General features: G+C 42.3%; 2 protein-coding genes across 2 annotated transcripts in view; one reads left to right on the forward strand and one right to left on the reverse strand.

Annotated features, from left to right (window-relative positions):
- Window positions 1–11012, reverse strand: part of LOC105011766 (divergent protein kinase domain 1A) — a 44326-nt gene extending 33314 nt beyond the window's left edge. Inside the window, exons 1-2 of the mRNA XM_020049109.2 lie at window positions 10954–11012; window positions 8201–8477 (exon numbers count right to left, since the gene is read on the reverse strand). The gene's annotated coding sequence lies outside the window, so the exon portion shown is untranslated. The remainder of the gene's footprint in view (window positions 1–8200; window positions 8478–10953) is intronic.
- scinla (scinderin like a) lies at window positions 10162–23621 on the forward strand. Its single transcript, XM_010872072.5, has 16 exons — window positions 10162–10269; window positions 12953–13137; window positions 14746–14900; window positions 15826–15987; window positions 16461–16610; window positions 17040–17129; window positions 17248–17469; window positions 17695–17910; window positions 19837–19970; window positions 20279–20369; window positions 20529–20699; window positions 20787–20961; window positions 21199–21314; window positions 22264–22341; window positions 22671–22731; window positions 22854–23621. Exons 2-16 carry the CDS (start codon window positions 12957–12959, stop codon window positions 23012–23014), a joined length of 2163 nt encoding a protein of 720 aa, XP_010870374.1. The 5' UTR covers window positions 10162–10269; window positions 12953–12956; the 3' UTR covers window positions 23015–23621.
- The last annotated feature ends 618 nt before the right edge of the window (window positions 23622–24239 follow it).

The raw sequence follows: 24239 nt of genomic DNA on the forward strand, positions 1-24239 counted from the left end.
AGAAAGTCCATCTGTTTGTTGCCCTGGTGAGTGTCAGCTGAGTGTATCTGAAGTAGCACTCATGTTCTAACGCTTAGCCTGAACTCCAGCCCTGTGGTAAAGATGTGATTAGAGTAAATGTAGCATTTTGTTTTTCCCACAGAGACTGCATCACATGCTGGAAAGCTTTTGGCTATTGCTATCATCTGCTGAACCTGCCCATGATCAAAACCCAAATCTCTGATACTCCTCTACAGCTAGACTATTGAAGATCTTTCCCTTGAGGAGAACACTCATGTTATTTCTGGTTCACTATAGCCCTGTCTATACCTACTCTAATATGTTTCCTTTGTACAAATCTTGTCCTGATTTTGTCCATCTAAACTCACAAGATCTGATCCAAATCATCTTTTTAATTATCTGCATATTTACAAAAAAACATGGACAAAGTTCGAAAATGGACTAGACCGTTAAAATGTTATCACCAGACATAAACAGGGCTTACATGCTTGATTCAGAGCTGTTCTAAGAGTTGAGCTCTTTCTGAGATCCACATTTTTGGTCACTACTTTTTGTGTTAAGTGGGTGCGTGTTGTTTAGTATCTATAAGCTTTGTCTGTGTGTGTGTGTTTCCTCAGGGAGATACTGGCTTAGTTGAAGGAAACATGTAGGGAGCTGAATCAGAACAAACAAAAGGTTATAGACAAAGATATTAAACGACAGGAACGACGGGAGAAATTTCAACTAAAGGCCCTTCAGGTGCAGCAGAGCAGTACACACATCTATTTCATCCTTAGTCTGTTTATGCAAGAATGGAAGGTCATTCACTATTGTTTTCCAGGTCAACACATCATTTGGACATATTATCCATCACATTATATTATAGAGCATTAATGGCGATGTGATTATCTGTGTCTGTAGCTCAGTAAGCGGGAGGTGTCTTGTAGAGAGTCACACTCTGGAGATGCAGCATCAGCTCCTTCTCCAACAGGGGGCGCTGGAGACAGCACAGAGAAGCCAAGGATCAAACTGGCCAGTCGTCATTAGTTCTAATCATTTAAATAGATAAATGGAATGTTCGTCTATGTGAAAATCAAATTGCTAACTTGTACATAAGTGTTCAACGATCTGAAATTCTCTAAGCAGTGACCAATCGTTGCTTTTTATTGAAGCTACATAGTGGTAAATTCTGTGCCTAGTGGACCAAGGTACATTAATTGGTTCAGATAACTTTGTGCCTCTCAAGTAGATTTTTTTGGTGAGAGGCTGGAGTTGATACACTAAATTCACACATTCTGCATTACTAATATTTCAGTCAGGGGGTGTGGCCAATCGTTGCTTTTTATTGAAGCTACATAGTGGTAAATTCTGTGCCTAGTGGACCAAGGTACATTAATTGGTTCAGATAACTTTGTGCCTCTCAAGTAGATTTTTTTGGTGAGAGGCTGGAGTTGATACACTAAATTCACATATTCTGCATTACTAATATTTCAGTCAGGGGGTGTGGCTCGGTGTTGCAGTCATTCATAGTCGTCCACCTTGAGACCCTCATAGCAACAATCTGTTGTTCCTCAAAACATTCAGAATGAATCTTAGGTAAATCAACACATCTGTAATAATTGTGGACGTTTTTGCAAAGGATGTTTCAGTCACAGAATTGTAAATCTGACATAAGGTGTTTGTTGCAGTATTTATTTTATATTCCTTATGCAAAAAAACTTTCTGTGCTAGTTATTTTAAAATATGTAAGTCCATTATACTTCCTATCTAGTGTTAGACTTTCAAGTGATTCTGTTATCAACGTTAATGACCTTAATAAAAACTCTTAGTAGGCAAGCAGGAGAAAAAGCCATTGAAAGATTTTGCTGAAATGTTCACACCAGCTAGAGTGGTCTCATGTTGATGCCTGTTAACCATGGTTCATATAAATGTTCACACTGGCTAGAGTGGTCTCATGTTGATGCCTGTTAACCATGGTTGATATAAATGTTCCCACTGGTTAGAGTGGTCTCATTGTGTTGATTCCTGTTCAACATGGTTCATGTGAAGCCCACCACTTATCAGCACAAAGCCACACTGCTTCCACACACCACAATATAAAACTATCATCTCATGCTCTCATCGTCCTTCTATCGTAGATAATCATATAACTTCTGTTTACTCTAAGAACTTGTTTATAAGAGTGGGCAAAAATCTCTAAAACCTCAACTGTGGTCTGGAATGTTCCTTTGTCCAAGGCATAGTAGTGATAAGTGTTTGTGCAGATGTGTGGCGTTGGTGGGAAAAGAACAGGATGCCTTTTCAGTGTTAAATATGGGTATTTAATAAATCAAGTGTCCATCTTGTATTAAAGTACAGTTATGACCCCAACAAAAACATGTTTACTGTGTCTGTTTCTAAGTGCTGACAACATCTATTCCTCTTCTGTCAAAAAGGGCCTCGTCCTTTTTGCTGTTTCCCCAGTCTTTCTGTTGGTACCGTAGTTATATCTTCCCTTGATCTGTGTGGCTGCTGTGTGTGTGTGTGGATTGATGTGTGTGTGTGTTGGCCATCAGGAAGCTGTAGTCAGCAGCTGTTACTGTGCAGAGAGAAGCTCAGAGGACATCTGCTAACCTTCAGGAAGATGTGTATCGCTGTGTGAGAGCCTGTCTATAGAGCTGGAAGAAAGTGCCTTCAGTTATGCTATGAAAAGGTTTCAACCAATTCTTATGCACCAATCGCTCTTCACCCTCACCTCTGACCCTCAGATAAGAGCACGCACTGTTTGTGAGCGGTATGGAAAGGTATGAAAATGTACTACTGTAAGCGTACTTGATAAGAGTGCCTGCTAAATGACCAAAATAAAGCTCTTTTGCTATATTTACATTAAACGGTATGCAGGCAAAACTCAGTGATGCTTGTAGTCAATGCTACATGAAGGCGATGCTGACGGTACTGTATCTTTTCCGGTTTTACAGGAGGGCCATGCCAGGCGCGTGGAGGAGGAGCAGGGCAGGATGGAGGAGCAGGCTACCCAGACCCCCGTCTCCGCTCTCAGACAGGAGCTGAACACACTGAGAAGGTTGCATCATAATGAGGTTCCTAGAGCCCTCTGCGTCTGTCTGTCTGATTACATCATTCACTGACTTATCTCTAGGAATTGACCCTCTAAATATATCTAGCTTTGACTTACTGATAACTATCAGGCCAATAGAACTGTCCTCCGGTACTTGTTTGTGATTACACCATGCTCTATGTGAGAGCATTCCAACTGGGCCCCGTCTCTCTTCCGAGCTGTCAGCACTGCAGGAGGAGAGGCAGGCAGAGGTGCTGAAGACATCCGAGTGTGTGTCCTCCACCCTTTGTTTGTCTGTGGACCAGCTAACCACGGAGCCGCAGCACAGCAGACTGAAGCGGGATGAGGCCCAGTGTAACACCTCCGCTGTGCTGGCAGAACTCAACACCAGCTGCTGCAGAGGACCAGTGAGAACCTGTTCTTCAAGGTAGGATGACAGGGGCCTTCTTACTTATCTGCCTTATATACAGTTTTGCTCAAAAGTTTGGATACCCTTTGAGAATTGGTAATATATGTAGCATTTGTAAAGAAAACATGAGTGAGCAGGCAAAACACAGAATAATGCAAATTGTGTGCCAGTATTTTCTGATAACATGATGCATTCTTGCCATCAATTTTCACAAGATTTCTGTGCCTTTTAGAGCTCACACACACCAAAACATTAGTGAGCCACCACCATGCTTTAAAGTGGGGATGGTATTCTATTCACTATAGGCATTGTGGGACATATTGAAAACCAGGCCTTTTTTGTCGGCATTGGCCGCAGTAAAGGCTTCTTTCTGGCAACTCAACCATGTAGCAAATTTTTTGTTCAAGTATCGTCGTATTGTGCTCCTTCAAACAACCACACCGTCTTTTTTGAGAGCAGCCTGTATTTCTCCTGAGGTTACCTGTGGGTTTTTCTTTGTATCCCGAACAATTCTTCTGGCAGTTTTGGCTGAAATCTTTCTTGGTCTACCTGACCTTGACTTGCTATCAAGAGATCCCTGAATTTTCCTGTTCTTGATAAGTGATTGAACAGTACTGACTGGCATTTGCAAGGCTTTGGATATGTCCTTTTCCATCTTCATATATCCTTTTCCATCTTTATAAATTACCTTGTTACGCAAGTCTTTTGACAGTTCTTTTCTGCTCCCCATGGCTCAGTATCTAGCCTGCTCAGTGCATCTTCCTGCCTGTTGGGCCCTGTCCGGGGCCTCCCCTGGGTAGGGCCACAGTGTCACCAGACGCCCGGTTTCAGTTCCAAGGTCTTACGCTTCTATACTATTGTGCTAGGGGATTGGGTCAGTTCTCCTTCCCCAATAAGTTCTTCTTCTCCACTATAAATCGTTGTTGATATGAGGAATGCATTTGCTGAAATTTTCCAGTCTCCTCCCATTTTAAACTTTAGGAGGACATGAGGTTCTGGTCCACACCTGCGGAGTTCCTGGTTTGGGGGGCCCTTTGCTGTCCCTGTCCTTGTCCATCTGGTCATACTTCTGACCTAGTCTAGAATCAAATAGACTCTGGATTTAGCCCACATGCATTTATTAATTATTCCAATTGGACTCTTAATAGCTCACCCGGCACAGCCAGAAGAGGACTCGTCACCCCTCTGAGCCTGGGTCCTCTCTAGGTTTCTTCCTAAAATGTGGCCTTCTTAGGGGTTTTTTCCCAGCCACTGAAATTCAACACTACTGTTATTTGCTCCTTGGGGTTTAAGGCCGGGTGTTTCTGTAAAAGCACTTTGTGACAACTGCTGTTGTAAAAAGGGCTTTATAATTTGATTGATTGATTGATCTACGTGAGAGCTAACAAACTCATTGACTATTTATACACAGACACTATTTGCAATTTAAAAAGCTACAGGTGTGGGAAATTCACCTTTAATTGCCATTATCACCTGTGTGTATCACCTTGTGTGTTTGTAACAAGACCAAACATTCAAGGGTATGTAAACTTTTAATCAGGGCCATTTGGGTGATTTCTGTTATCATTATGATTTAAAAAGGAGTCAAAGAACGATGTGATAATAAATGGCTTCATATGATCAAATATGAAGCCATATTCATATGATTAAATAAAAGACATTTGTTTTGCCTGATCAGTCATATTTTCAAAATCAATGCCAAAAATTCACAATTTCTGCCAGGGTATGCAAACTTACGAGCACAAATGTAGCTATGTAGGAATACAGGATTCTACCTGCAGGACAAAGCTGCTTCTACCTGCTGTGTGTTAGTACTTGCAGTGTTACAACAATCACACCACCACCTATCCTCTTCCTTTGAGGAAACATGCAGTTCCCTTGTGGTCTTTTTTCTCTCACCTCGCCAGGAAGGAGAAGTGACACGCCTGAATTTCAGAGAAGTGCAGAGCTTCAAAATGCAGCGTTGTGCCCAGACCTGTCTCCTGCCACCACAGACACTGAACACAAAGAATATCCAGCGACTAGGAATTCTGAGTTAACCATAACTGCTTTCTGAAAAATGTGTCATTGTTTTTCATTAGATTTGATATTAATCTAGGAGAATGAGCAAATGTTAAGGTATGCTTAGAGCATTGATTAGCCAGTGAATGATGCAGGGGGTTAATTCTCTGTCTCATAATTACCTGTGTCACTGCCAGACTAAGGGTTAAATACTTGCTAACCTGGGGGTGCTCTGTGCAGTTGGCCAGCAGCACCCAGGTTATGGGAGTTAGTCATTTAATAGGACTGCTGTAGAATCCCCTTGGGTGCCTGTGAACTGAATCAGGGTAGAAGTCTGGAGACTAGGTTCCTTCTGGCACGTAAGGATTCCAATGTACTGTAGACTTCCTGGTTGAGCTAGCAGTGTGATCAGAGTCAGAATGGCATGAGAGGTGTTTCGGAAAACACAAATCTTGACATTAGCCAATTTCATATACTATGCCTTATAGGCCCTGGTCAAAAGTAGTACACTACAGACAAAATAGGCTGCCATTTGGGATGCAGATGTCCCATCTAAACACCAAGCTGTAAAACTCGACCTTGACTGTGGAGTCCACTGGGTATTGCTGCCACGAAGTGTCCTTACTTAGATATTTAGGAGAAAAGGAGGGTCAAAGCCTATTGTATTCAATATCCATTCAGTGATTATTATTCATCTTTTTAAACCACTATAAACAAGGATGCCAAGGGGTTGCCTTCACTAGTATTACTGTGCATTTGGTCAGTCTCTCCGTGTTGGTCTTTCTCCTTTTGGTTGACTTGGTTGACAAAACGTTTCACAACTGAAATGTTTTGTTTGGCAGGATGATTTCACCTCTGCCCTCAGCAGGAAATGAAACAGAACAGCATCTGCAGATGATTTCATCATAATGCTTCATCCAAATCTCTTCCCCTGCTCATCCTGGGAGTGGCCATTAATATAATCCTCCCTATTATCCAAGGTATCATAAATCAAACTATTCTGCCAGCCTCCCAAATGACATATTTTTCCTTATATGGGACTGTACCTGTAGAAATAGTGTGTACTATACAGAAAAGGTGTGTTGATGTGTTGTCTTTATTCAGGTTAAATGTGAGTGGGAGGTCACTTAACTCACACCTGTGTCCATATGCAGTTGTAATAACATGGAAAATTGCATAATTTTAAACCTTGTGGTTCAAATCCTGAATGGTGATTGGCTCAAAGCTATGTGGTAAGTAAGCAGTAAGGCACAGGGGGGTGTGGTATATGGCCAATATACCATGGCTAAGAACGGTTCTAAGGCACATCTCAACGCGGCATGCCTGGTCACAGCTCTTAGCCATGGTATATTGACAATATATCTCAAACCCCCGAGATGCCTATGTGCTCTTTTGAAAGGGGATGTAAAAATGGATGTGATATAATTCCTGTGGTATATACACCATAAGACAAAACATATTTTTATAGATCTGATCGTCAGTAAACAACGCCTAAATGCTGTATCCAGGGACTCCATATTGTGTTGTGCCTAAGAACAGCTCTTATCCGAGGTATATTTGCCATATACTACACCCCCTAGTTCCTTACAGCTTAATTATAGTACACTAATTGGGAGTTTTTAAAAGCTAAAAAGGGCTGTCCTCTATCTCTCTCTGAAATGGTATGGTGTTAGGACAGGACAGGTCAGGGCAGGTGTGGTTGGTCTGAGTATGTTTAAACATACCTGTGTGGTTGCCTGTCTGTTTGTGTGCTCCCTGAGGGGCCTGCCCGTCTGTCCACTCTTGTCTCTGCGTGTGTATACAGCAGACAATGGAAGCAGAATGTGCTGACTTGGTTCTCTGAGAGGGAACGCCTGTTGATGGACCAGGCCCTAACTGGAGGCGACCGCTGGTGCCCAGTCATCTCGGGTCTGAGGTGCCCGACTTCCCCCTCGGTCCCTTGGAACAAAGTGGCCAAATACCTCAGTCGCTGACGGCTCAGCGCTACACAATAGTGGGCAAAGACACAGCCTGAGGAACAAATGGAAGCCTATTCTGTTTAATGCACTACATTTGACCACATTTGAGCCATATAGGCTCAGGACAAAAATAGCACACTACATAGGAAATAGGCTGCCATTTGGGATGTAGAGACCCACACATATGCCATGCTGCTAAACAAAACGACCAATGTTCTTCCACATTCTTTGGGCATCACACTTGATTTCATCTGTTGTGTTCACCCAAAATGAAATGCTTCATACTTTAACTCAACTCCGCTGGAATAAATAAAGCAAAATGTTAGGCTGCTTCTTATTGCACTGCTTAGGGTTTTCATTTTCTAAAATGATTCTATAATCTTTAACCCTCAGATTTAAGCTTTGATCCTTTTTCATAAGACTCATTCTTCTTGCATATTCACTGGTAAGCTCTGTGCAGAAGGCATTTATAGGGAGATCTGTGTGGATATCTGGGAGCATATTAAAAGAAAAGCTAGCTTATAGCCCTGCCAACTCTGCAGCTGCCAGGATATATTGCTGTATTCTACAGGTAAAACTGAATTACTGTAACTTGATAGATTTCCTCCCTTTATTTTTACCAAATATATAGTTCATAGATGCATATATAGTGTATAGCTGAATACATGGAGAGGAAAATACATCTGATTTTAGGACTACAGAGAGAAACACATAATCCAGTTTCAATTTTTATTTGCCCACGCATGTTGGGCAAGTTGTCTCACTTGTTGGCTGAAAACACTAGTAATGTTGTCTTACCTGTAAAAACGCAGTCCTTGGGTTTGTGTTAAATGTGTTCGGCTTGAGAAGCTGGAATTAGTTTAACCATGTTACAGCCTCGGTTCATTCTGGAGGGGCTTTTTGAACACTTGGAGATCAAATTTCTCTCCTCAGTGATTCGCACAAATGTGCCTGAACATGCAGTTTCATTCACAACGGGTTTAAAGTCTTTGAGAAGTTTAGTCTGGTGCATTCCCTGTCCTTATCCTCTCCTGGTGCTTGACATAATCCTTGGTCTCTGCAGCTGGACGAGAGACTGAGAGAGACAGCGAGAGAGAGAGAGAGAGAGACTGGGTGAGAGACTGGGTGAGAGACAGAGTGAGAGACAGAGTGAGAGACAGTGAGAGGCAGAGTGAGAGAGAGAAAGACACACAGGCGGAGACAGAAAGAGACACACAGAGAGACAGGGAGAGTGACAGAGTCAGCCCAAAAATATATTATATTATTAGGACTGCACACCACTTTGCCTTATCCCAAAATGGATTTGAACACTGCATTACGCCTTATTTCTGTGACTATAAGATAGATTTGAACACCTCATTGTGGCATATTTCTGTGACTATAAGATGGATTTGAACACAGCATTATGTCTTATTTCTGTGACTATAAGATGGATTAGAACACAGCATTATGTCTTATATCTGTGACTATAAGATGGATTTGAACACAGCATTATGCCTTATTTCTGTGAATATAAGATGGATTAGAACACAACATTATGTCTTATATCTGTGACTATAAGATGGATTTGAATAGAGCATTATGCCTTATTTCTGTGACTATAAGATAGATTTGAACACAGAATTATGTATTTTATCTGTGACTATAAGATGGATTTGAACATAGCATTGTGCCATATTTTTGTGATTATAAGTTGGATTTGAGCACAGCATTATGCCTTATTTCCATAACAAAGCACCAGACTCATGGCAGCAGATTCAGTTATTCTCTAGAGTAACCTTTTAAAGGAACCATTTTCTTCAACAGCTACAGGAAACCACCAAAAAAGAGAAACACCTACCGACAACATCTTATAAAAGGGCCTTGGGCTACCACAAGTCATGAGATCAATTTAAATGCTCTGTGAAATGGATTACACAAGTGTCTGGAACTCTACTGAAGCAATGTTACACCATTCGAGATTTTTTTAAATAATTAAATGTTTTGTTGATCTTGAAATTGCTGTCTAAGACACTCTAGTATCTCCCCCATGTGTTCAAATAGTTTGAAATCTGACTGAATTGACTTATTGTGAAGTTCAACAGTATAGTCACTGAAGTCACTGCAAAAGGAGAATCAACAATCCATGTCACTTCTATTCAGTACTTCCTGTAACCATAGTAGCCAAAATAATGGGCAACTAGGCCTACATGGTAGGATGTGAATATCAAAACTTTTTTTAAACCACCACTTTGACTACGCTTTTCAAACACCTCAAGTATTTCCTTTACTTGGGTGAAAGCCTATAGGTTATTTATGTGGCTGGTCTCATTGTTTGAAATGCCATTTAGCATTTCACAATAACATGCCATTATCTGCCTACTCCAGCCATTATAACAATAACAATTCAGAATAGGATTCATTATACTTAAGTATGTTTATTACATGGTAACGTATGTGTACTACACCAGTGTGGGAATGAATTGCAATTACAATGAAAGTGACATAAATAAGGTTAAAAATACCTGAGAATTTATCATTATGAATAGTAGTATAGTTAGTAGTTATACCTAAGTAAATACATTTTGCTTGGTCCTTCAAATTAAACAAAATCATGAGGGTGGTGTAGTTAATTGTGGCTAACCAGATTAAAAGGAGTGACTACTAAAACAATGTGGGCCTTGGGGGAAAATATTTGGGAATCCCAGGGTTTAGGGCTAGCTTGCTTTCAGGTTTTTTTGGGCGGGGCGGGAAACGCCCTTTTTTCCGAGCTGAGTGCTGCAGATTTTATAGCGTCGCACATATTGAATCTTTGCAGAATCTGGAATACTACCCAACATCCGCGTTTACCTTTGCCGACGAGTTCATCTGAGAAAGTCTTCTATCAGGTAAAACAGTTAAATATACACAAGTTGTACAACCTCAATATAAATCAGCTATAGCTCATAGTATTAGAATACCGAATGATCTGTCAGAGAAACTAAAGAGATGCATACAATTATGCTGAAGATAAGCCTTCACTTTCTGTAGGCGTTAAGCTTCTGCTTCATTTTCACATTATTTAATTATTCAGTCATTTGTATGAATTAAAGTAACATTCCCGCCGGTCGACTTTCATAATTAACTATTGACTTGCAAAGTAATCAGATGCTACGTTTTCTTAATAATAATGAGAAAGAAAGTTTTAATGAACTTCGACGCGCTTCTGCGTCATTCATAATTTCTGGAATGCCCTTACTGTAGTAGATAGGCAATGGATTCACGTGTGAAAGACAACTCTGAAAAGGACTGAGAACATTTAGGAAGGACTTATGTTAAATAAATATTAGGCCTACAGCTCTCCATGTATTAGCCCAGATATGTATGCGTTTATGTTTTAACGCAATCAGATATTGACCTAATAAAGGAATTACAATTACTATCAGTAATAATAGTATTACTTTATTATATTAGTCATTTATTATTTAACTTATAATTGTATTTTATATTACATTACATTTTGCGTAAAAGGTGTGTAAAATGTGTTTGATTGGTATGTCAAATAAAGATTTAGGTGTCTGAATGAACCTTACCGATTTAACCATATGTTGTCCTCAGGTGGTTTTAGTGTTGTTTGTCTCATTGCTTTGAGTACATCCAGTATAACCACATAGGAAACGACTGCCTGGGGAAACTGGACTAATTGGTTACACGGCCAAATGGGCGTATGTTTACAGATTCGATTTGCGGATATTGATCTAATTCCAGTACAAAACACTCAAAATCTAACCATTGTATTCGAAAAACTTTGAAGGATAACTTATGTTGACTACTAGAAATACATTCTATCAAGTTTTTCTATATACATGAAACTACAAGTTTGAAATGCAATGGTAAAATACAAAACATCTTTAGTTGCTGCCATTTTGAGAAATGGATCAGACTTGTAAACTGTCAGTTTAACGTTGAGAGAGAGGAGAGGGATACCATTCAAGTATGTTTATCCATGAGTTCCGTGTGACTCATTCTATCCTTAGCTCCGCCAACCTAGTTCAACAGCCGAGTTAGAGATATAAACATAAAGGGAAATGTGTCTGTTCGCACAAGGTCTTACTGAGATTTGTCTTTCTCAAGATTTTGCCAAATACCCTTTAGTTGAAAAGGTGCAGCTGCTGCCATGAAGTGCCGGGAGAGCAATTAGTATTTACTGCCTTGCTTAGGGTTCTAACTTTTCCAGTCTAACTGCTAAATAGCTACCTGCCTCCCTATTGAAGAGTAACAGTCAGGATTCATATTTCCTGTCTGATAATGATACAACACCATCTACTCCTTACATGTTCTATTATTAGAGCCTACCTAGGTAGGACCTTACATCTTCTACCTACAGGTTCTATTATTAGAGCCTACCTAGGACCTTACATCTACCTACAGGTTCTATTATAAGAGCCTACCTAGGACCTTACATCTACCTACAGGTTCTATTATAAAAGCCTACATAGGACCTTACATCTACCTACAGGTTCTATTATTAGAGCCTACCTAGGACCTTACATCTTCTACCTACAGCTTTCCCTTTGTTTGGTTTGCAACTGAAAATAAAATCTAAAAAATGTAAAAATAAAATGTAATAAATCTTAGCTTATTCCACAAAAAAATCCTAAAACAGCCCAGACAACACTTTTGGCACCTTATAATAATAGCTAGAAATTGTTTGGTTTCAAGCAGTGGATTTTCCTTTACTTTGAACTGAAATAAGGGAAAATCAATTGCAGGTGCCCGCAATATGAAAATCATTAACTCAACCTGTTTGAATAGAGAAAAATACAAATTCTTCTGTTTTGTGTCACTGTGTGTACCGCAATGAATGTGGAGAAAAGAAAGAGAACCAGGGAATATTCTGAGGAGGTCTGACACAAGATTGTAGCCAGACATGGACAATCTCAAGGTCCAAAAGTCCATCTTCAAAGACATTGATGTTCCTGCTTCCATAATGTTTTCAAGATGCTAAAGGACCTTGCATTTTATATCAGGCAACGTCCTGAATGTGGTCACAAGAGACACCTTGATGGAAGATTGTAGTGAAGGATTGTTCGAATGTTGGAGAATCAACTGCCACACAGATTCAAGATGTAATTCATACACAAGGTGCAACAGTTTTAACTTGCACCATTCATTGCCAAAGCAATGACAAAGGGTTATATATCTTTATGTTTACATAAAACAAAATGTAGTCTTTAAAGAAAAGAACACCTTCCCCCCAGTCAAACATGGAGGAGGTTCAGTGATATTTAGGTGTTGCTTTTCTGCTTCTGGCCCTGGGTGCCTTGAACATGTGCATGAGATCTTAAAACCAGGCAAATACCAATGTTTTCGGAGCACAATGCTGAACCCATTTTTTTTTATGAGTAGCCCCAGGTCTCCCTTAATGGACACACATTGACCCGTGCAACTCAAGGTGAAGGCCATCCATTGCTGTAGTCCTTGCAGGTACCTAGTGGTCTGGGCTAAGCTCCCAGTGTGTTGTAATCCCAGAATTTACCTTTTCCCTGACTATCCTCCTTCTATGTCCCCCCCTTTCCGTCTCATTCTCAGAACCATGGTGTTCCATAAGGAGTTCCAGACTGCAGGCAAAGAGCCTGGTCTTCAGGTCTGGCGTGTGGAAAAGATGGATCTGAAGCCAGTTCCTAAACAACTCTACGGGAACTTCTTCACTGGAGACTGTTATGTTCTCCTCTATACCACCGCTGCCCCCTCATACTACATTCACATGTGGCTGGGTGAGAGACTGAGCTGGTTTTCCGTCAGGCTCCGCCTCTAACCATGACGATGCACAATGTCATGCCACGACTGTTCCTTCTTTTATGAATTAACAAATTGCAAAGTCAGTGAACAGAAGAAAAATCTAAATCAAATCAATATTTGGTGTGACCACCCTTTGCCTTCAAACAGCATCAATTCTTCAAGGTACACTTGCACACAGTTTTTGAAGGAACTCAGCAGGTAGGTTGGCCCAAACATCATGGTGATCTAACTACAGATCTTCTGTGGATTTAGGCAGCCTCAGTTGCTTCTCCCTTCATGTAAACCCAGACTGCCTCAGTGGGCCTCGTTCACAAACCGTTCTTAAGAAAAAATAACCACTAACGCAGTTTCCACAAAGATTCTGATTCTGACACTCATCAATGTTTTCTTATTAGGGATTTGTTCTCAAGTCATACACCATAAGAACAGAATCTACGCACCCTCAAGAGCACACTTATGCCCATTTGAGTGCTGATATGTTTGCCAAATAATTTGTTATTCTGAAAAATTCTCCAGTTTTATAAAATGTAGGATTGAAATTACAATAATATTTCATAATTTCTAATATTTTATAATATTTTTATGGCCTCAGATTTGAGGACCTTTCTCAAGAACAAATGTAAGAAAAAACGTAGATATTCTCCAACAAATCCAAAACTCAATTTTCAGAAATGCAGCCTTGCAAGGAACCTCCACCATGCTTCACTGTTGCCTGCAGACACATTTGTGTACCGCTCTCCAGCCCTTTGGTGAACAAACTGCTTTCTGCTACAGCCAAATATTTCCGTTTGCCGTTTCCATGCATAGGTGAGTCGCTTGGCCTTTCCACGTGAGTCGCATCACATTTCCACGTCGGTGGTATGGCTTTTTGGCCGCAAGTCTTCCATGAAGGCCACTTCTTACCAGACTTCACCAGACAGTAGATGGGTGTACCAGGGTCCTGCCAATTCTGACCAGACTTCCCCAGACAGTACATGGGTGTACCAGGGTCCTGCCAATTCTGACCAGATCTCTCCAGACAGTAGATGGGTGTACCAGGGTCCTGCCAATTCTGATCAGACTTCCCCAGACAGTAGATGGGTGTACCAGGGTCCTGTCAGTTCTGACCAGATCTCTCCAGACAGTAGATAGATGTACCAGGGTCCTGCCAATTCTGACCAGACTTCTCCAGACAGTAGATGGGTGTACCAGGGCTTCTCCAAATATTGATTTGATTAAAATATTTCTTCTGTTCACTCACTTTGCATGTAGTTAATTGATAAATGTCGATTTTTGAAAGCATTCTTATTTCACAGCCTTTTTTCACACCTGCCTAACACCTTAGCAAACCCCTGTATGTGTTTGATAATTGGCTGAATGGTTCCTCCCATATATGTTGTTTATGTTCCAGAGTGACGTTTTCCTTATGGGTACACATCCACTGTATGTTCAGCAATCCTAACCTAATAAAAAAAAGGTTTTAAACTAACACAAGAACAGCTCATAGGGGCAACTTCACCCTATTCTGTGTGTTCCTATGCCCTTTCTCATTGACATCCTACCTAAATTCCCATTGTCTTTGACTCTATTTACTGATACCACAGGAAGTGAGAGTTCTCAGGATGAGAAAGGTGCAGCGGCCATCTTTACCACCCAGCTGGATGATTTCCTGGGCGGAAGCCCGGTCCAATTCAGAGAAGTGCAGAACAACGAGTCGATCACCTTCCTGGGATACTTCAAGTCTGGCATCAAATATAAGGTCAGATGTTATAGAATCCTCGAGACATGAGCTATCTGTGTAGAGAATTTGGACTTTTAAAAAGGGTGCCAAAATAAAGGGTATTATTGAAATCATTATTGAAAATGACTGAAGGTTTCGGAGTAACCCCAGCTCTGCCCTTGTTTGCCTTTCCAGCACCTAGAATCTTACCCTGTTCTTGTAAAGTCCACCTCTATACTGCTATGTGAATGATATTCAACCCCAGTGAACCAAATGGAAGGGAAAGAATGTGCTTGGATTTGGCATTATGAGGTTTAGAGTTAATTACCAAGTAGACTGCCAATGGAACTTGAGAGTGAAGGTCATAACTATTTATTACCAGAGTCCTGTTAAAAGGTGGTAGTTAAAGGTGTAGTAATCCTTATTGGAGGACCAGCCCAACATCAAAGTGTTGAAATACCAATAGGTTTAAATACTAACATGTCACAGCATGTTTTACGGGGTTAAAGAGGCTACATAGAAAATCGAGATTTGTGGAAAAGCTAACTGTGCTACTTATAGGACTGTATCTTCCAGTCTTCTACTGTGGTTAAAGTTTTCCATAGTGAGTTGCTATGGAGAGTTTTGAATGACTAACAGGCTGGAAACATCTGTGTTTAATTTCAGAAAGCGAAATGGATGCAAATGTCTGGCACAATGCAGATTTTGCATCTTCATAGACTTCTTGTAAACTGCGTGTAAACTATATGTTGTGATGTTTAAGTATATATTTTAGGTATTGCATATGTTATTGGACACTGGTGAAAGGTGGAGGAAAGAGTTTTCCTGAAAGAGCAGTGGGCCAGATTGGAACTCACTCACTCACTGCAGCAGTACATATGGACAGGAAGCATCACACAGCCGCATATATTATTATCATTAATATCAACTATACTTACCCGTATTTCTGTCCTCCCTCCCTCAGCAAGGGGGGGTGGCTTCTGGCTTCCACCATGTGGTGACCAACGACATGAACGTCAAGCGCCTGCTGCACATCAAAGGCCGCAGGGCCATCCGGGCCACTGAGGTTGAGCTGTCCTGGAGAAGCTTCAACACAGGAGACTGCTTCATCATTGATCTGGGAAAGGTGAGCTTGGATAGGGTATCGGCGCATAGGCTCAGCGATTAAATGTTATGTCTCCTCAACCAGACCCACGAGTGTTGAACTTACGCATCATGTTTTCTTATGTGCAAAGGGGGCCATTGTGGTCCCAGTGGAGTAGGTTGTTATTTTGAGGAGCATGCAGAAGATACATCCAGAGGCAAATTATTTTACCCTTAGCTTAGTCAGTATTAACACACCTTTGGTTTTGTTAGAGTCATGGCCATTAGCACACCTTTGGTTTAGTTAGAGTCATGGCCATTAGCACACCTTTGGATTAGTTATTTATGGGCATTAACACACCTTTGTTTTAGTTATTCTTGGCCATTAATACACTTTCGGTTTAGTTAGAGTCATGGCCATTAACACACCTTTGGTTTAGTTAGAGTCATGGCCATTAACACACCTTAGGTTTAGTTATTCAAGGTCATAAACAAACTTTTGGTTTCTATTCTCAGGACGTCTTCCAGTGGTGTGGCAGTGATTGCAACCGCTTTGAGCGCCTGAAGGCGTCCCAGGTGGCCATCGATATCCGTGACAATGAGAGGAATGGCCGTGCCAAGTTGCAAATTATTGAGGAGGGAGGAGAGCCACAGGCAGTCACAGATGTGAGACATGCAAACACACACTTGCTCACAAATACGCCTTCACACAGACACATTCGCACAGGCTGTCATCGATGGTAATGAACTTCACCACCACTTCCTGTCTCTGGTGCACAGGAAACGGCTGAGAATATAGGAGGAAGGGTTTCTGACATCTGGCATTATCAGCCCCTTTTAGCACGCTAACATGTTATAATATCACACTATTCTGTCTCAGAGTAAGTGTTCTTCCTGGTTGTTCACGGTGATCATAAACTGGGCTTTTATCTATTACTGGACTCAGACTTGGCTATTACCTATTTCCCTTAATTTGATTGATTGATTTCAGATTGTCAGTTTAAAATAACTACATATTGTATACACAGTGTATATATAGTACATCCCAAAAACATGACAGTGAAGTCTGAGACTTGTGTTGCTGTTTATTTTTAGGTTCTTGGGCCCAAACCCAGCCTCCCTGCAGGAAGTCCTGATGATGAGGCAGTTGATAGATCCAACAAGAACAAGGGCGCTCTCTACATGGTACAGTCTTCTGTTCTCAGTCTGTCATGTCTGTAGGTTTTGCACTGTAACAGATCACATTGATCCATTTCCACTGTCTCTGTGTAATGCGGCTGAATGAACGTGTATCGCGTTGCAGATCTCTGATGCAACAGGCTCCATGAAGGTGTCCGTGGTGGCCCAGACAAGCCCTTTCAAACAGGAGATGCTTTCGCCCAGCGACTGTTACATCCTGGACAACGGAGTGGACAGCAATATCTTTGTCTGGAAAGGACCGAGCGCAGATGCATCCGAGCGCAAGGCTGCCATGACGGCTGCGGAACAATTCATCAAAGAGAAGAATTACCCCAAAAACACCCAGGTGACATTACAGTGACATGCTGTACATGAACCACCACATCAACCCCTCTGTTCTACTGATGCTAGGAAGTCAAATAGAATTGGTTACATTGTGGCCCTAAGAAAAGAACAACCACATAGCTCTGAGTGGTGACCAGGACTTCTGGTTACATTGCTCTGATGAACCTGTACAGATCATGTGGCTAGCTTGGTTTAAATCCTTTGTTGTCTACGTGTGTCTTGTCAGGTCCAAGTGTTGCCAGCCGGAGCAGAGACCACCCTCTTCAAGCAGTTCTTCAGTAACTGGAAGGACAAATACCAGACCACTGGTCCAGGCCAGGCCTACACTTTGGGCCACATCGCCCGGGTGGAGCAAATCCCCTTCGACTCTTCCACCCTGCACAGCAACAAAACCATGGCTGCCCAGCACGGCATGGTGGATGATGGATCTGGAAAGGTTCAGGTACGGCTAAATATGACGTGATTATTTGTCTCTTGCAATATATACATTTTCACATCCATAGAGAGAGTGACAGATAGTGATGTCACGATGAAGAAGGCTAAACCGTCGGGGCTGGATGCATAGGACGTGGGACAGGTTTGATTGGTATTCGTCACGCTCAGGCAAGTCCTTGTGGAGGATTAGTGCCTACAAACTCAATTATGGTTATTGATTCATTTGTTTTCCTGCTTAGTTACTGGCGAGTAATGCTGGATTAAGTAAAATGAGCAACAGGTCTCAGTTAACACTATTGAAATTGATCTGTAAAACAGTATACCGAGTAGGGGAATAAGATTTGTTACCTTTTCTCAACATCCTCATCGCGACTTTGTGTGGCGGCTTGGTTGCTGTGAACTTGTATGTAAGGATTCCGACTTAGACTTCCTGGTTGAGCAGCATGGCAGGAGCCAGAACGTGTTGTGGAAGACATACAGTACAGGCCAAAGGTTTGGACACACCTTCTCATTCAATGCGTTTCCTTTATTTTCATTACTATTTACATTGTAGATTCTTACTGAAGGCATCAAAACTATTAATGAACAATGAATGAATTATGTACTTAACAAAAAAGTGTGAAATAACTGAAAACATGCCTTATATTCTAGTTTCTTCAAAGTAGCCACCCTTTGCTCTGATTACTGCTTTGCACACTCTTGGCATTCTCTTGATGAGCTTCAAGAGGTAGTCACCTGAAATGGTTTTCCAACAGTCTTGAAGGAGTTCCCAGAGATGCTTAGCACTTGTTGGCCCTTTTGCCTTCACTCTGCGGTCCAGCTCACCCCAAAACATCTCAATTGAGTTCAGGTCCGGTGACTGTGGAGGCCAGGTCATCTGGTGCAGCACTCCATCACTCTCCTTCTTGGTCAAATAGCCCTTACACAGCCTGGAGGTAAAATAAATGATGGTCCAACTTAACGCAAATCGGATGGGATGGCATGTCGCTGCAGGATGCTGTGGTAGCCATGCTGGTTCAGTATGCCTTCAATTTTGAAAAAATCCCCAACAGTGTCACCAACAGTTGTTCTAGAGATGTGTCTGCTGCTAGAAATCTGTGTGGCATTCAGCTGGTCTCTAATCTGAGCTGCTGTTAACCTGCGATTTCTGATGACTCGGCTGGTGACTCGGATGAACTTATCCTCAGCAGCAGAGGTGACTCTTGGTCTTCCTTTCCTGGGGCGGTCCTCATGTGAGCCAGTTTCGTTGTAGCGCTTGATGGTTTTTGCGACTGCACTTGGGGACACATTCAAAGTTTTCACAATTTTCCGGACTGACTGACCTTCATTTGTTAAAGTAATGATGGCCACTCGTTTCTCTTAGCTGATTGGTTCTTGCCATAATATGAATTCTAACAGTTGTCCAATAGGGCTGTCGGCTGTGTATCAACCTGTCTTCTGCACAACACAACTGATGGTCCCAACCCCACCAAGGGGTCCCAACCCCACCAAGGGTTTGCAGCGCTATCAAAAAAGCAAAGGGTGGTTACTTTGAGGAAGTTATTTCACACTTTTTTGTTAAGTAAATAATTCCATATGTGTTCATTCATAGATTTGATGCCTTCATTGAGAATCTACAATGTAAAGGGTCATGAAAATAAAGAAAACTTTATTTGAATGAGAAGGTGTGTCCAAACCTTTGGCCTGAACTGTATCTCAATATTTACTCTCTGGAGTTAGCTGGGAGTTGCTCCAAAGAAGCGTGGCGTTAATCACACATTTGTTATCACAAAATTAAGTAGAAAAACAGGTTGGGGGGGGGGGGTTTCAGTCAACAGTAGTGGAACTCCTTGTTCTGGCTCCTCTCCTTGATGTATCTGTTAACCTATTTCATTTAGATGTGATTTAACCCAGATTAATCCTGGGTAACAAAAGGTGATGTTCACCTCCTTAGATGTGGCGTGTGGAGAATGGTGACCAGGTGCCAGTGGACCCTTCCAGTTATGGTCACTTCTATGGAGGTGACTGCTACCTGGTCCTGTACAGCTATCGTGTGGGAGGCAGGGAGCAGCACATCATCTACACCTGGTTAGTGTTGTTCACCCCTTTGTCACAAGGAGGAGCCAGTATCGGACAATAATCGCATTGCTCTGCGCAGAAGTTGCATCAACCAGTGGAAAGAAATCAACCTTTCTGTCAGACACCAGATTTCCATATAAAATGATATGCTTAACTGATACATAATATACCCATCCATGCGTTGTAAGGTCCGTCATGCATCAGCAACATCTGGGCGAAGGAATGCACACTCATTCAGTTCTCTAAGAACATTAAGTTCCCTCTGTTTCTATTCATGTTATTCCATCCCTAAAAAAGTAATTCCTGGATGTCCTCAGGCAGGGTCTGAAGTGCACTCAGGATGAGCTGGCTGCCTCCGCCTTCCTCACTGTCAGGCTGGACGACTCCATGGGAGGTACACCTGTCCAGGTAACACACCTTTTCCATAGCCTGAACCACGGCCCTGCACATTACATGGCCTTTCGACTCCGCCTGATTGTGCTGTACTAAACATAATGAGCTAACTAACTAAATGGCCTGTGTGTGATGGATGTACTGAAGTGTCACCTCTCGACCTCCCTCCCCCAGGTGCGTGTGACTCAGGGCCAAGAGCCGGCCCACCTGATGAGTCTGTTCAAGGGGAAGCCCATGGTGATCCACCTGGGTGGCACGTCCCGTAAAGGGGGCCAGAGCAAGGCGGGCTCCACGCGCCTCTTTCATATACGCCAAAGTTCTACTAAGGCCACGCGGGCTGTAGAGGTCAGTCACAGAACGGAGACATGTTCATACATATACACACACACACGGTGATCACACAGCGTAAACCTGTCATTTTCTCGTCTCTAGGTGCCGCCCTCTGCTTCCTTCCTGAACGCCAACGATGTGTTTGTCCTGAAATCCCCCGACGCTTTGTTTTTGTGGAAGGGAGTGGGGGCAACTGACGAGGAGCTGGCTGGGGCCCATTACGTCACCTCTTTCCTGGGAGGAAGTGTGACAGATGTGTCAGAGGGCAAGGAGCCTGGTGGGTGTGTTAGTCTTGTTTTAGTGATGATTTTATTCATTTACATTAGGTTTTTTGTTCACAAGTAATACATGCTGAACAAACAGGACAAAATGACTTACTTGCTATCATTTATTTGGGTGTTTTTCTAAAGCTACTTTTTCCAACAGCTTTATAATATTTATTTTGTTGTCCTTGATTAATGTTAAGTGAAGCGTGTTTTCTATTCGTCATGCATTGATCTGCTCTATTCCCCAGCTGGTTTCTGGTCTGCTCTGGAGGGGAAGAAGGAGTACCAGACCTCCAGGAGTCTGCAGAAGATGGTCAAACCACCACGCCTGTTTGGCTGCTCCAACAAGACTGGCAGGCTCATAGTAAGTAGAGGAGGCCTTTCTCTTAAGGAAGGAATGTAGGGGTGGGATAGTTTGACCTGATGGCATCATCGGTCTGTGAGCTTCAGCACTCACTGGACCGGTTCGCAGCCGAGTGCGAAGCAGTCGGTATAAGGATTAGCACCTCTAAATCTGAAGCCATGGTTCTCAGCAGGAAACCGATGGCGTGCCTCCTCCGGGTAGGGAATGAGGCGTTACCCCAAGTAAAGGAGTTCAGGTATGTCGGGGTCTTGTTTGCGAGTGAGGGGACAATGGAGCGGGAGATTGGCCGGAGAATCGGAGCAGCGGGGGCAGTATTGCATTTGCTTTACCGCACCGTTGTGACAAAAAGAGAGCTGAGCCAGAAGGCAAAGCTCTTGATATACCGGTCAATTTTCGTTCCTACCCTCACCTATGGTCATGAAGGTTGGGTCATGACCGAAAGAACAAGAACGCGAGTACAAGCGGCTGAAATGGGTTTTCTCAGAAGGGTGGCTGGCTTCTCCCTTAGGGATAGGGTGAGAAGCTCAGCCATCCATGAGGAACTCGGAGTAGAGCCGCTGCTCCTTCGCATTGAAAGGAGCCAGTTGAGGTGGTTCGGGCATCTGGTAAGGATGCCCCCAGGACGTCTCCCTAGGGAGGTGTTCCAGGCATGTCCAGCTGGGAGGAGACCTCGGGGTAGGCCCAGGACTAGGTGGAGAGATTATATTTCGACACTGGCCTGGGAACACCTCGGGATCCCCCAGTCAGAGCTGGCAAATTTGGCTCGGGAAAGGGAAGTTTGGGATCCCCTGCTGGAGCTGCTGGAGCTGCTGTCCCTGCGACCCGATACCGGATAAGCGGATGAAGATGAGATGAGATTATTCAATTATGTTGCGCTCTCGTTCTCTTCTCTCTCTCTCTCTCTCTCGTATGTTGTCTCTCTTGTCCCTTCGCTCTCTCTCTCTCTCAGGCTGAGGAGGTGCCTGGAGATTTCAATCAGTCAGACTTGGCAACTGATGACGTCATGCTTCTGGACACTTGGGATCAGGTAGCGCCTTGGCCTGATGTTAAAAAGCATTCTAAACCCATTATACAGTATTATCCACATGATCCCAGTGGCTCAGATACGACTGAACTCCTGCCACCATCGTTTTTTTATAGGAAGTGCTCAAAGCCGATAATATCCCTCCACATCCTGTGTTTTTGTTTGCTATTTCGTAATCCCTTGAGGGTGAAGAGTTGATGCCATTGAAAAAGATGCATGCTTCCTGGCATGGGTACACAGCACACTTAATAGTCATCACAGAATATTGATTGATGCTGTTCTATTAATTCTATTTATGTGAACGATTCATTCATTTTTATTACCTTCCATAGATCTTTGTCTGGATCGGCAATGAGGCCAATGAGATGGAGAGGACTGGATCAGCAAAAATTGGTATGATTAATTAATAATCAGGATTAATTGGTCATTGTTCATACACATGCACAATAACATTGTCACTGGCAAAAAGTAGCGATTTCCAAGACTTAGTGTAGAGGTTTCTTCTTGTCTTACAGCCACAGGCTATGTGGATACAGACCCCTCTGGTCGCCGGGGGATTCCCATCACCACAATCAAACAGGGATTGGAACCGCCAACTTTCACCGGCTGGTTCCAGGCCTGGGACCCCAAGATGTGGGAGAAAGACCCTCTGGACCGCATCCGTGCCCACTTTTAAAGTGTACTGTACATGTGTACAACCACTTTCCACTACTGCCTGCCCTCCCTTGCATGGCTTATTCTGCTTTATCCTGCACTCCTGAACAAACAAGGCCAAGACATTTGGGATATCTGTAAGGAGATCCATACGCCGGATGAAACTGGGTCATTATACTGGGCTAGTTCATAGTTTTCAGCTTGGATTAGCCTGGAAGCAGGACTGTTTGTGTTCTTGCATACTCCATTGTGATTGTCAGCCACATTTTATATATAACATAAAGTTAAATGGAGTTGGAATGAAAGCACAAACGGACTGACGCTCAGGCTATGCTTAGATGAATATATCAGCGAATAGCATGTCTTTGCTTGTACTATTATCATGTGTAACTGTGTGACCTCTTGATAAAAACAAAATACAATTAATAAAGGGCCAACACTCAAATGCAGGAATGTAAGTATATGTAAAAAAAAAAATAAGTGCCTAACAAATTATCTTTCATGCTTGTTTATTGGAGGCATTTACCCTGTATCTTAAAAAAATGAAAAAACCTTTGTTGAAACAGAACATATTTGTGAGGTTTTATGGAATTTGGTAATTTTTCATCATAAAATATCCTGCTTTTTAACTTAGTGTGTTTTTATTGCCTCTTTTGCATGTACATGAATGAGCAGTGTCTCCTTTGTTTTATCTGGCTGAAAAGTGTTTTTGGACACACGGTTTAAATACCCACAGTACTTCTTTTACAACCACCCTGCTATAAACCAACCGCAAATGAACGAAGAGATGGTGTATTTAAATGTCAAGATTCACAAAATACTTTGTCTTTGTATTCACCTCAGTCCTGCTGTCTTCTCCCACCCTCACATCATTCTCTTGTAATGTAATGTGTGTGTGAGTGTGAGTGTGTGTGTGTGTGTGTGTGGGGGGGGGGGGGGGGGGGGGTCCGCGTGTATGCCATTCTAATGGCTGCTGATCAATCATGCTTCTCCAGGTATTTGAGCTGTAATAAAAAAACGAATACATAAAAAAAACTAATAAAAAACACACTATTAACAGGAATAGCTGTTCATAACGATACTGGACAAATCATTGTATTCACTTTTCATGAAACCATGATTGGTTATTATCTTCCTCATTGCTGGATGTAATTCCAGGGTCATACCACCAATCACTTTCGCCCAATAATCCTATAAGGGTCATAACTTAAGAGTATAAATAGATAAACAAAGTTTAGTAATCGCGA

The sequence above is a fragment of the Esox lucius genome, chromosome 8 (genome assembly GCF_011004845.1).
Source record: "Esox lucius isolate fEsoLuc1 chromosome 8, fEsoLuc1.pri, whole genome shotgun sequence".
NCBI classification, from domain to species: Eukaryota; Metazoa; Chordata; class Actinopteri; order Esociformes; family Esocidae; genus Esox; species Esox lucius.

Coding starts and splice junctions, on each gene's coding strand:
- scinla (XM_010872072.5), top strand. CDS start 12,957: ATGGTGTTCCATAAGGAGTTCCAGACTGCAGGCAAAGAGCCTGGTCTT. Junction 14,901..15,825: donor AGTCTGGCATCAAATATAAG/GTCAGATGTTAT, acceptor TCCCTCCCTCAG/CAAGGGGGGGTGGCTTCTGG. Junction 15,988..16,460: donor TCATCATTGATCTGGGAAAG/GTGAGCTTGGAT, acceptor TTCTATTCTCAG/GACGTCTTCCAGTGGTGTGG.